The sequence below is a fragment of the Carcharhinus amblyrhynchos genome, chromosome 28, assembly GCF_965287045.1.
Source record: "Carcharhinus amblyrhynchos chromosome 28, sCarAmb.v2.hapA, whole genome shotgun sequence".
In the NCBI taxonomy this organism is placed as follows: Eukaryota; Metazoa; Chordata; class Chondrichthyes; order Carcharhiniformes; family Carcharhinidae; genus Carcharhinus; species Carcharhinus amblyrhynchos.
The window spans coordinates 20,971,118-20,985,362 of NC_137351.1; the positions used below are offsets into that span (position 1 = coordinate 20,971,118).

Genomic DNA, 14,245 nt, shown 5'->3' on the forward strand with positions numbered 1-14,245 from the left:
AGGAACAATAAATGCAGCTTTTCTTTTCACTTATCTCAAGTAACCAATTAATAAAAGGACCCACTTCAATTTGTCATTTTGACTAGTGCTCAATGCAAACTACCAGGAAGGATAAAATTAAGACAACACAAAAAAGTAAATATTTGAAAAATGAAATACCATAGCTAACTGCAAGCTCACTTTGCTCCTTTCACAAAAATTGCTTTTGGTAATTAATTTCAGAAAAAAAGTACAAGATACGTGAATTAAAATGCAACACATGGAATTTCCCTAAAATTTATTGTGCATCTTCAGATAAGCCTTTAGTGTCAATGCAAGAACCAAGTGAACCATTCTATTTAAGTTGCCCTTTCAGTACCCAATTTCTCTCACTCGAGCATAAAACCGTAATTTGATTGCTCCCACCTTCATCTTTATTTTTCACTGATGTTGATTTATGCTCTCTGGTCCGACTAAACTAAGCAAATTCTTGCACTACATCACTTAATTATCCAAATTTATGAGGTCTCCTCAATCTTCTTTCTAGTCTGTAGTTTGCTTATCTAATCTTTCCTCATAATTCATTTCTTCTATAATTTTTAAAAAATCTGTCATGGGAAATGGCCTCATTTTGTCGCCAAACAGAATTATTATGGTGAAGCTGATTCCAAAGTATTTATTGGCCACTGGAGACAAGAAAATAATTTCACATTCTTGGTCATCTGGCTACTGGTTCTCCTCGTATTAGTGTGAAATAAATTTATTGCGACATTTCCCAAGATGCCTCATCAGGCTTCAATCCATTTTCAGTTTTTTTTATTAGTATCACAAGTAGGCTTTCATTAACACTGCAATAAAGTTACTTTGAAAATTCCCCAGTCACCATACTCACGTGCTTGTTTGGGTACATGAAGGGAAAGTTTTGCATGGTCAACACACCTAACCTGCACATTTTTCGGACTGTGGGAGGAAACATGCAGACTACACACAGATAGTGACCCAAGGAGGTAATTGAATCTGGGTCCCTGGCGCTGTAACGCAGCAGTGTTAACCACTGTGCCACTTGCCTGCATCCTTCCTTTTTAAATCTACATGAATTGACCTGGTTTTAAAATACAAGCTTCAAATATAACTCAACCCTAAAGTCCTGTCCATGAAGCAAGAAATATCAATGATCCTGGTATTTGGCCAATGGGCCTGGCATCAGAACGTAATCCAACATCCACCAGGCAGGAGATTGATCTAATAATACAATTCAGAGATACTTCAATCCATTTCCATTTTGAAGTGCGAAATCTCAATTTCGTACTTTCAGAAACTCAGTTTAGATTTAGTCCACAAAACCGCTAAGTAAAAATGGCAATTTACATTATTCTGGACAAAGGGTCAAATAGATGGTATAATAATTTTGTAATTAAGCAGTAGTCAAACAGGATATTCAAGATGCTTGCATTGAGAAATAGCACACTAGAGTGTTTGTACTATAGGTACATGGATGTGCATCCTTCACAATCAACACATGTCTTTGCACATCTAAGATCCAAGATATCATGCATCTCTGATAATAATGTAAATATAGATGGCTTTTAGATTCAAGGCATTTACTGAATCATCTAGGAATATCTAGAAGATAAACTGTTCCATAAAATTTGACATTATTACAAACAGCTAATTTCATAACATTCAAAAATCTGATCATACAGTCTTAAGCTTGTTTTTAAACTTTACAACTGCCATGTTTATACAGTCCATTAGGCTGGAACTTATTGATTTAGAATGGTGAAATGAAAATATCAGCTGAAGCCCAGGGGTCAGACGTTGATGTTCTGCAATTCTGTTCTTTTAACAACCACCAATACAAGTATTTACTTGCCTCAGTTTATTCACTCTCTGATCATGGATTCAACAGTAAATTACATAGATGGTTTACATAACATGATACTTTACAGGACAATATCCTTGATTCTCATCATAACTACACCACTCGAAAATATTAAAGGCAAAACATTAGACTTGCTGCCCATGAAATAAAAGTGCAACAGACGTTACCAACCCTAAACCGATTCATGGTTCGATGAAATTAAAAGCGCTACAGAGTGACCGAGCCATGTGGAGATAGGCTCACACTCAACTTGTCAGCCAGGGGCCTGGCCACTGCCTCCACCTCTGTCTAAAGTTCTGTGATGTGGAGATGCTGGCATTGGACTGGGGTAAGCACAGTAAGAGGTCTTGCAACACAAGCCAACAGAAGAATTCCTGAAGACACAAACAGGTTGTCCTATCGATGATCAAGAACTCTGAGGGTAGCTTGAAGAATACAAACTAACAGATAGCGAAATCCAAGCATTAAATATCAGCTGGGTTTGATTTGGAAAATAACACTGCGGTATCCCAAAGGCAATCTTGCAAGTTATTTTACGATAGTGGACACAGCAACCATTGCTGAGTTTCTCTTTGGCTTGACGTAGTTCCAGGCTCGAGGGCTCAATTTGCTTAACACTCAATTTCTACACTGAGCATGAAGCGAAGTGTGGACGTTTTTCATGTAGGGGTCAATGTGACACTGAAACCACTCCAAATCATCAGCAGATAAAATTCAATTATTTTTCTAAATATTCCTTTATCAAATAACTTTGGCTCAACAGAATGAGGATGTAAATTCTTAAACATGCTCTCCAAAATTCAAATTTAACATCTCTAAAGTAAATTACTCCAGAAAGGCCTATACAGGCATCGTACATGGGACTCATGTTTTCTTTTGGAAATATGTGCATAAAAATGAATCAATTCTGTTTGGCAGAAAATTACTTGCTGCAAAACATTAAATGTATTTTGCTCACTTAATTTAAAACACATGCTTTTTTTCACTTAAAATGTTGGTGTTACAAATTTAATGCTGAAGCAATTGCATAAAGTCAAGAAAAACAGATGGACTGAAACAAGCGATCTGTACTCTACAGACTGCGATATGCACTGATAGAACAGATGGAATGCATAACCATCAGCTATGACAGAAATTATTGATGGAACGGCTTGGCTGGTCCTGCCGAGAAACACAGGATGACGGGATCATATTACTGCAGCAATCAAAGCCCACCCACTAGTGAGAGCGCACCTTTATGTCCTGGTCTTTCCCCCTCTAGACTATTTATAAAGCTTTCACACTACCTTACTTATTCAAACAATAATCTGAATAAAAGACTTTTGAATCTGGTGAAGAATTATTTCAGCAGTTCACATTCCTTCAATGGCTGGAACCTGGTGTTGTAAGATCTCTTACTATGCTTACCCCAGTCCAACGCTGGCATCTCTACATCATGGAACTTTACACAGAGGTGGAAGCAGTGGCCAGGCCCCTGGCTGAAAAGTTGAGTGAGAGCCTGTCTCCACATGGCTATGTCACCCTGCAGTGCTTTTAATGCCATAGAACCATTAACCGGTTTAGGGTGAAACTTGAATTCCCTCTGAGGAGTTTCACCTCCAAGGACTGTTGGCCAATCATACAGTCTGCTGGCTAATCAAATAGCCTGCAGCTCTCTCAGCAGAGCAGAACCAGTGGGAACAATGACGACTGCTAGGACTACAAGCAGTCCCCAAAGAACCAACGCCATGGACTCAAGACAAAGGTGGTGGTTTCGTTGGGCTAGGTTAGCAGGCCCGAGTGAAGAGCTGCAGTGGCAGGACTCGTGGGAGTGTTGTGTCCTTCACTGGGTACAAAGTGTCCAAAAAGGAAGTTGTTCCATCACCCTGTCCAAACATCTGCTAACAAAGCTGCCAGTGGGCATGTGGCAGATAAAATTCTAGCAACAATGGAAGGAAGCTTCAAAGTAGCCATTTAAGGGCCCATCTGAAGTAGGCAACTGATACCTCCCTCATCATGGGCAAAACTCCAGCAGCAGCAGGGGGAGGAAGGCAAATGAAGAGGGTGTGGATGTCAGCATTTATTACCAATTCCTCATTGCCCCCAAGGAGGTTATGGTGGCTTTAGGTTAGTTTGCAGTATAGTATACTTTGTACCAACTCAAACTGATGAGACAACCTTCTGAAGGCCGCTCAGATCTCTCTAGTCCATATCACTGGGGTCATTTTCTTAGTTGTAGTGCCACTCTCACATCTGATACACCCAAGATCACATATCACTGATGCAAAAGTCCATCACTATGACTGCACCAGTTATTGCTTATTTTGTATCCACTCAACCATGCTTTACCTGACTTGAAAAAGTTTGATGCTGACTTTGAGAGGTTTCTCCATAGTGACATCACAACTCAAATATAATTTTATACTAAATTAACATAAACTTTGGATACTGATATAGTAGTTCCCATTTTAAGATCATGATACTGAAGTACGTTTCACTAAGCTGCCATATCTTCCATTCTCCATGATCGTTTTAATTTTTCTCACATATGCATGAATTGTCACTCAAGGTCAAGGTTTTTTCATTAACTCAAAGTTAATAAAAAAAATCCTAATTTATTAGCAGTCAGTCTTTAAGTATTTGAATGTCGCCGTTAGTTTTATCCTACATATCTAGATGCCGACATGACCGAGTCACTTTCTCTCAATTTGCCAAAGTGACAACCAATATTGAACCGTGTAAACAGCAACAGTAAAATTAATTAGAAAAATCCTCGCTAATGGTTCAGAGAGTCACACAGATCAAGCAGGCTGCAGGATCCTTCCTCAGTCTATACGAGTACAGCCAGAGCCAGCAACAGGAGCATTAGAATCAGCTTTTGGAATTAGGAAAAAGGAAATAATTTAAAATTTCCTTTCCACATCACTATCTTTGTGGGTCATAAATCCTGGAGAGAGAGATAGCTTTAAAGAAGAAATCTTCCAGTGATCAACTGAAATGAATTGCATGACAAGTATGAAACCTTCAGTTCCAACGAACTAAAAGCAACATGTACAAAACATTGTTTAGTAGGCAACTGATACTCTTTAATGACAGAAAAAATGTACCATTTAACATCACAACTATATTTCACTGTCCACTCTCCACAAATTTCCAGTCTTTACATGAACCAGTCCAGGTTGGGAAACCTCCCAACTTCTAACAAGATCATTTTGTTGAATCATATCATCAAACAACCATCAAAAGGCATCTCTTGGTCTTCAGAGAAGTTCCAAATCCACCACCAGCAGTGAGATCCTCTCTGGGAAATTATCCTCCTGGCAAAGCCAGGGCAACTCATCCAGAGTTTTTAAGATTGCCATAGGATGTGTCTCTTCTACCCAAGTCCATCCCTACTCTCAACCCTGCTCTGGCAGCTCACAGAGAAATTGCAACTTCTCTGTGCTGATCACCTGCTGCAGCTTTTGGCTCTGTGCGAGACCCCTCTCTTTTTTGGTCTGTAAACTTGGACACTGACAGTCTATCTGCAGTTAGCTCAATTGCTTTTGCATTCAGGTGTGCACATTTTCACTTTCCTCCTAGTTTGCCTCACCCTGGGCCTCTCTGTTCCCTTGGTAACAATGCCATTGAGACTTCTGTCGAACAGAATTCAGAGCAGATCACATGACTCGCTTCATTACCTTATTTTGTCTTGAATTAAAGAGACTGTACCAAAACATAATCATCTTATAAAACCTTACATTCATAATGTGTGCACACGTGAGGTTATCAGGCTTGGCTTTCACAGCCCACGAAGACTCGGTACCAAAGATCAAATGTCAATAATGATCATTTGGGCAAGGAAAGAAAGGATAACCAGTATCCTATTAAGCAATCGATATCTTCAGAGGGTGATGGGAAGAAATTCAGCCAGCAGCAAAAGGAAAATTAACAGTTCAAACGAAACAAATGAAAACAAAAGCTCAACTTTCAACTTTGCTTCTTAGATCAGGATTTTAATCTCAGCAAATTTCCAGACCTTAATGTGTACAGTCATAAGCACTAGTTTTGAAAACTTTAGCACTGGGAACAAAGAACTGCTTATGCACCATCATTTCTTACTTTGGAAACTGAGCTTACAAGGTAGCAATATAAATTTACTTTGAGGTAATATTTCATAAAAACACTCAGTGCATGATGAAAACTGTACAATTTAAAATCAACTTCACACAATATATAAAATTTAAATCTTGTATGAAGTTGAAATTGTACATTTCAAAATGAAAAGCTGTATACACTGCAAGTGATAGCATCTGTACTTATGTTGATTTAGTCAATGACTTACCAGGTTGCAACATTATCAGCATATTCAATAGGCTTCATTCAAAGACTTAATTTGTAATAACCCACATCCCCTTGCAAATGTTGCGAGCAGTAAATACCTAGCGAGTCCAAATCTAAAAACATCACTAAATTAATTCTGTGTAAATGCCTCACATACTTGCCATTTATTTTAACAATATGATTTGAACAAAAATATCTTTTCATTAAAGTTTACTTATTAGTCACAAGTAAGGCTTACATTAACATTGCAATGAAGTTATCGTGAAATTCCCCTAGTCGCCACACTCCAGCGTCTGTTTAGGTCAATGCAGCTAACCAGTACATCTTTCAGACTGTTGGAGGAAACCAGAGCACCCATAGGAAACTCTCACAGACACGGGGAGAATGCACAGACTCCACACGGATAGCGACCCAAGCAGGAGGTCAGACCCTGGTCCCTGGTGTGAGGCAGCAGTGCTAACCACTGTGCTGCCGGTGTCGCCCATAATACTGAACAGCATTTTATCAGCAAGCCTGCTCTCTCTGGCATATCATTTAACTTTAAAAATGCCACTCCTAGATCTTTCTGAGATAGAGTACAAAGCTTTGAAAAGAAGGCCTCCCAGACAACTGCAGCGCATCAGAGCTTCAAAACTGAAACCCGATACTTATTTTTTCCTGAATTGTAACAACAGCTATCATTTTGGGATATGTACAGCTCAATATTTGTGCATATTTAAATTCCATAACCCAAATATCAGAAGGTTTTAGTCTATCTGATGCAGCAAAACAGTTACCGCTTTTGGACAAGCTGTAATTCCAGGTTTTACTGCATCCTTGTTCACTGTACAGCCTATCAGCAAGTGCGAAGAAAGTTAATTTACTGAGTTAAAAGAGAACTCAAATTAAAATTAATAAAGGTACAATGAGAAAATGACACCAGAAATGTTCGTTAACCCTTTGAGTACTGAATACCCCTTGCAGCTTTCAAAATGTGTGCATTTTCTATTATATTTGCAAATGCGCTTATTTAAATTCGAGATGCTCTGAGTTTTGTGCAGAAATATCACTGCCGTTCTCAAAGGGTTAAATTGGCATACAATAGTGTTGGTGATAACTTGAGGTCAGTATTTTAGGTAAAAATCAAATGTACCGAGTGATTTTTTTGGTTTCCCCACGAAATTATGCTACCTAACAGTTCTTTTAAATCTACTTTGGGTAAATGTAAGGTTTTAAAAGATGCTAAAAGGTTTGATTCAGTACTCACAGATGCCAAAGCTTTTCCAAGTGCATCACCTGTCTGTGAACCCCCAGCTGCATTTCCTCTGTTCCCTATACATAATATAATTGGGAGCATAAAACACTTAGATTATTCAAAAGTTCAGCATTTTTCCTGCACTTGAATACAAATTTTGTTTCGTATATCCGCACATTTATTGCGCGATATGAAATTTATGGATTAATGTTAAAAAACAAAATTGCAATTTTGTAGTTGCAAATTTTTAATAACCAGCTGATTACTACTTTCCACTTGAACGTGGAAATTAATGTTTCTTATAACATACCCAAAAGATTTTCTGATCCATTGACTGGTGGTGTGTGTGAGGCTGCAACATATGGGGAGCTGGTACTCCCTCGATGGAAGCTAGACATTGGGGGAAGACTGGGGTTGATGTCTGTAGGTGAAACTGAGTGTGGTGGATAGTTCTATAAAAATAAAAACACCAAATAACAGCCCTGGATAAGTTAAGTAAATACAACAGAACCTGCTTAATATCGATCCCTAACTGGCACAAAAAGCTTATGTTAAGCTGCACTAAATCTGAACAAAACTTCATGGCACATAAAAACCAAATATGTTTTTTATACCTTTAATGATACCTGATTGCATGATAAATACTCAAACCGTGTTCAAGCTACTTACTGGAAATAAAACTGCACTCTATCATTCACTTTGCAAAACTGGCAGATCTTGATTTACAATCCGTAAGCCTACACACAGTGATATACTGATTAAGTTATAATGATACAGTTATGAGCGATATAGTGAATTGAATCTAATTATGGTACATGGAAAGCTCCATGACCATAACCACATAATTATTTGTCAATCAGCACAACTCAAACAGGAAGCCTTGCTGAACTGAATTTAAAACACTAATTTAATGTTTTACACTGTTGTATGTTGATCACAGTTAAAACAATACAGAAAAACAATGCAGCAGTCCAGCTCCACCAACTATGCTGAAATGGTGCAGGATGTGAATTGATCCCCAAAAGATATCACACAAGAAGTCTGCAATCAGGATTATTGGAATAGTATTCACCTTAGTGGGGCAAGGTCATCTTTTGTTATGTACAGTTATTAAAGTGGATTTTAATTATCATATAGGCCCAGCAAATCAAATTTGCCATAATAATGTAGAGAACAAGTTCATGGAATACATGCAAGATAATTTTCTTGAACATGATGGCCAGGAACCAACCAGGAAACAGTTCTATTTAGACCCAATATTGTGTGATAGCAAGGATTTAATGAAGAATTTTGTTGAAAAGCAACATTTTGGAAATTGTGATAATAAGACAGAATTTTATATTGACTGAGTGTGCTTTACTTAAGACAAAACTAGGTTCTTAAGTCTGAACAAGGAAATCTGTATAGCTGTGAAAGATGAATTGACTTAAGGAAGGTTGGGAAACTAGATTAAAATCTAAAATGAAGGATAAGCAATGGCAAACATTTAAAGAACTAACTAATAATCAGAAACAAACATAGCCCCCTGAAGAATAAAAAGATCATGGAAATGTAGTCCTACTGGAATAACAAGAAAAGTTTGAGTCAGTGTTAAGCTAAAGGAAGAGACATATTATGCTGCCAAAAAGAGCAGTAAGCCTGAGGATTGGGTGAGTTTTAGAAACCAGCAAATGATAAACTGACAAAGAAATAGGAGAAAATGAGACAAAACTAGCAAAATAAACATGTTTTAGTGAGGAGCTGAAGGAAATCAGCGTCCAAGAAATGGTTTTGGGGAAAATTGATGGGATTGAAGGTGGATAAATCCACAGGTCCTGATAATCCTTATCCCACAGTACTTAAGGGAAGTGGCCCTGGAAATAGTACATCCATTGGTGGTTATTTTACAAAATGTTTTGGACTCTGGAATAGTTCCTACAGATCAGACAGCAACTGATGTAAGCCCACTATTCAAAAAGGGAGGTAGAGAGAAAACAGGGAACCTACCACTGGTATTGGGGAAGTTGCTAGATTGTTATCAAGGATTTCATAACTTGGCATTTGGAAGGCAGTGGTATAATCAGGTAAAGTCAGCATGGATTTATAAAAGGGAAATCATGCTTGGTGAATCGATTGGAATTTTTTGAGGATGTAACTAGTAGAGTTGACCAAAGAGAACCAGTGGATGTGGTTTATTTAGAATTTCAGAAGGCTTTCGGCAAGGTCTCACATAACAGACTATTATGTAAGGTTAAAGCACACGGGATTGCAAGTAATGCCTTGACATGGGTAGAAAGCTGGTTAATCAACAGGAAACAAAGATTTGGCATAAATGGGTCTTTTTCTGATTGGCAGTCAGTGACGAGTGGGGTTCCATAGGGATCTGTGCTGGGATCCCAACTGTTTACATTTTTACGAATGATTTGGAAGAGGGAATTGAATGTGTTATCTCCAGATTTGCAGATGATACAAAGTTGGATAAGAAAATGAGCTGTGAGGAGGATGCAGAGATGCTTCAGCATGATTTGGACAAGGAAATGCAGATATATATGATGTTATCCATGTTGGTAGCAATAACAGGAAGACAGATTATTACTTGAAATGGGTGTAAATTGAGAAAGATGGATACTCAATGAGATCTTGCAGTCCTTGTGCATTGGTCGCTGAAAGTAAGTGTGCAGTTACAACACGCAGTAAAGGCGGCAAATGGGGGTATGTTGGCCTTCATAGCGAGGGGGTTTGGGTATAGGGATAGGGATGTTTTGCTGCAATCGTCCAGGGCATTGGTGAGGACTCAACAAGAGGAGTGTGTGCAGTTTTGGTGTCCTTACCTGAGGAAAGATGTTCTTGCTACAGAGGGAGTACAGTGAAGATTTACCAGGTTGATTCCTGGCATGGCATGTCTGTCATATGAGGAGAGACTAAGTCAGTTAGGATTCCATTTACTGGAGTTGAGAAGAGGGGTAGATTCAGAAAGAATGTTCCCAATGGTGGGGGATTCCAGAACTATGAGTCGTAGTTTGAGGGTAAGGAGTACTTTGAGAACTGAGGTGAGGAGAAATTTTTTGACCCAGAGGGTGGCAAATGTGTGGAATTCACTACCATTGAATGTAGTTCACACCAAAACATCGTGTGATTTCAAAAAGAAACTAGATATAGCTCTTGGGGGCTAAAGGGATCAAGGGATATGAGAGGAAAGGGAGGAAATCAGGTCAATGAATTTAATGATCAGCCATGATCAAGATGAACGGCACAGCAGGCTCCAAGGGCCAAATGGCCTACACCTGCTTCTAGTTACTATATTTCTAAAAGCACGAAAACAGATTAGGCAATCAGAAATTTTTGCAAGCAAATGTGGTTACCTTAGAGAACGAGAGAGGAAAAATTACAATGGCAAGTAAGGCAATCAAACAAGTATTTTGTGTTTGTCTTCATGGAAGACCCCAAACAAATCAATCTGGAAATAGTCAGAGACTAATGGGCAAGTGAAAATGAGGAAACTAGGGACATTAACAGTAAGGAAACAGCACTGGAAACATTAATGAGACTTAAAGTGAACAAATCCCACAGAACTGATGGCATACATACTAGTGTTTTAAAAGAGGTAGCTACAGAGACAATGGATGCATTGATGACGATCTTCCAGTATTGCCTCAATTCTAGAACAGTCCCCACAGATCTGAAGTAGAAAACGTAAACCCGATAGAAAGGAGAGAGAAAATTGAGAAAGAAGGCAGTTAGCATGAGATCAATTGTCAGGAAAACGCAAAAATCTATTATTAGGAACATGGTAACAAGGCACTTGGAAAATCATATGATTAAGCAGAGCCAAAAATGAACTTGTGAAAGGGAAATTGTGTTTGACAAATTTCTCAAGTGCTTCTGAGGAGATAACCAGTGGAGTGGGCAAGGAAATGTGGGATTTGAAATTTCAAAGAGCATTCAGCTGATGCCACGGAAGAGATTATGGCACAAAGTTAGGATCCATTAGATTAGGAACAACATATTAGCCTTGACCAAGTACCAGCTGACAGAGAGAAAACAGATAGTAGAAATGCAGAGATCATTTTGGTGGTTGTGGATGTGCGGGGTGGGTTGATTGGCCATGCTAAAAAAAATTGCCCCTTAAGAGTCCTGAGATGCGTAGGTTAGAGGGATTAGCAGCTAAATATGTAGGGATATGGGGTTAGGGCCTGGGTGGAACTGTGGTCGGTGCAGACTCAATGGGCCGAATGGCCCCCTTCTGTACTGTAGGGTTTCTATGATTCTAAGCTGCAACTAGCACAGTACCATGATAATCAGCATTTAGGCCTCAGTCAGCATCAACAACCGAAGCGGGAAGACAAAGTGAAATGTATCCCAGTTGTGTGAATACACAAAGCTAGGTGGGAAAATAAGCTATGAGGAGGATGCAAAGGGACAGCAAAGCAGTATAGACAGGTTAAATGTGTACACAAGAACACAAACAGGAGTAGGCTATTTAAACCCTCCAGTTTGTTGCAACATTCAATGCAATCATAATTGACGTGTAATAATTCCAGATAGCCACCTTTTCCCATATCTGTTAACACCTTTAGATAACAAAAATCTATCAATCTCAGATTCAGAATTTGTAATTACATAGCATTAAGTACTGTTTGCAGAAGTTTTGAAATGGTCCCTGCACTCAGCATTTAGAAGCAGTTTCTAGCTTCATTCATAGAATATCTGTCTCTAATGTTTAAGACTATGCCCAAGACTTCAAAATATAGTTCCAGATACAGTTTTTCTCCAACTACCATTTCCCAAGTAACTTGAAAACTTCAAATCACCCTTTGAGTTTCTAAATTCCAACAAAGAAAACCTTAGTTTATGTAATGTAAATGCATCGGAAGCAGTTCAGAGAAGATTCATTAGATGAACATCTGAAACAAGCAGTTTATTTTATGAAGAGAGGCGACGCTTCTATCTGATAGAGCTTAGAAGAGTAAGAAGTGACTTGATTGAAACATAAAAGATCCTGAGGAGTTTTGAAAAGGTGGATGGAGGCAGGATTTTTGCTTTTTGTGGGAAAATCTGGAACTAGAAGTCATGGCTTAAAATTTAAAGTCGCCTATTTAAGACAGAGATAAGGAAAATATTTCTCAGAGGGTTGAGTTTCTTGGCTTAGGAAGCAAAGTTGAGCAAGTCTTGGAACATCTTTTCTGAAAAAAGATAAATTAGCGATAAGCAAGAGCTGAAAGGTTATTGGGGGTAGGCAAGAATGTGAAGTTGTGGCTAAAATTAGGTCAGCCATGATCTTATTGAGTGGCAGAGCAGGCTTGAGGGGCCAAGTGGCCTACTTCTGCTCCAAATTCGTATGTAATCTCTCACTGCAATTTAACCCTTAGAATCTAGGTATATTTCTGGTAAGCCAACACTGCATCACTCCAAGGATAATATATTCTTCCTGAAGTGTGGTGCCCAAAACTGTCAAAGTGCAGTCAAACTGGGGCTTGGTATATCTGAAGCATGATTTCAACCCTCTTGCGTTCTCATACTCCAGATAGAAAAGTCAGTATTCTGTTTTCCTTTTTGATTTTCTGCAGTATTCATATAGGATTTTAATGGTCTCTTTCCTGAACCTCATTCTTTCATCCCTCCCTCACCCACATCTCTCTGAACCATTCAGAAAATATTCTATCTGTTTCAGATTCAAAGTGGACAATTTCAGGGGTATACAATTTTGCCCATTCATTTAAAAATTGAGCACGTGGATGGATTGTTTCAATCCACACTAGTTACATTGCCGGTTATCATTGACAAATTTGGATATGTTGCTTTCTATCCTATCATCTAAGCAGCTAACAAAATACAGCAAACAGTTGAGGCCTCAAACACAAGAATGTGACAGACGGAGTACAAGGGGAAGTGTGAATTCTTCCACTTCGGGTGGGAAAAAAAAAATCAGAAGTAGAATAAGTAAATGCTGGTCACTTAGAGGGACCTGGGTGTCATTGTACACAGTAAGTTAACATGCGACTACAGAAAATAATCAGGAAAACAAAAGGTTACATTATATCATAGTCCCAATTCCTAATAAAGTGCAAGATTGAAGAAGCCATACTGCAATTGTCGAAGGCGTTGATGAGACCTGCTTTGGAGTACTGTGCACAGATTTGGTCTCCTTACCAAAGGAGGGTACAATTGCCTTGAAGGTTCACTGGACTAAATTCTGGGACAAGAGGACTGTCCTATGATGATAAATTGAGCACAATGGGCCTATAGTCTCACAACAATTTGGACGAATGTTGTGAGACTATACATTAAAAATGAAATTCTAAATGGGCTTGACAGAGTAGCATGGGAACACGTTACTCCTGACAGAGAAGTCTCAGAACAAGGGTAGGCCATTTAGGGTCGACATGAGGAGAAATTCTTCACTCAAAAGGCTATGGATCACTGAGCATCCATAATCCTCTGGAGAAGAGAATTTTTTTCATTTGAGTATATGAGACAAAAAGAAAACATATTTTTGGATACAAAAATAGAGATCACAAAGAAAAGTGAGAGAAATATAAGATCAGCTATGATCTTACTGAAGCAGGCTTCAAAAGCTGTCTGGCCTTCTTCTGCTCCTATTTCTGACTTTGTTTTGTTTTTAAACTTTCAACACCAGATTAGGTATTTTCGCCCCCACCTCCAGATGGCAAATGTAAATGCCAATTTTCTACTTTATTTTTAAAACTTCCCCAAAATCAAAAAGGACAAAATATTTTCTTCAATTGAAAACTTTGAAATGAACATGAAAAACGGTAGCATCAAAGTGGTACTAACATTTTCACCACATGCACAAATCAAAAATGGATTTCACCATTATAAAACACATTCAAGTACTTTATGTAACTGAA

General features: G+C 38.5%; 1 protein-coding gene across 9 annotated transcripts in view; it reads right to left on the minus strand.

Annotated features, from left to right (window-relative positions):
* Positions 1–14,245, minus strand: part of tcf12 (transcription factor 12) — a 260,025-nt gene that overhangs the window by 49,564 nt on the left and 196,216 nt on the right. For 8 of the 9 annotated variants that reach the window (XM_080214465.1, XM_080214470.1, XM_080214467.1 and 5 more), the window contains 2 exons: positions 7,708–7,849; positions 7,410–7,474 (listed from right to left, as the gene is read on the minus strand). The exons of the other annotated variant lie outside the window; for it this stretch is intronic. In XM_080214465.1, the coding sequence (XP_080070591.1) occupies positions 7,410–7,474; positions 7,708–7,849 (207 nt within the window). The remainder of the gene's footprint in view (positions 1–7,409; positions 7,475–7,707; positions 7,850–14,245) is intronic. 9 annotated transcript variants of the gene reach the window in all.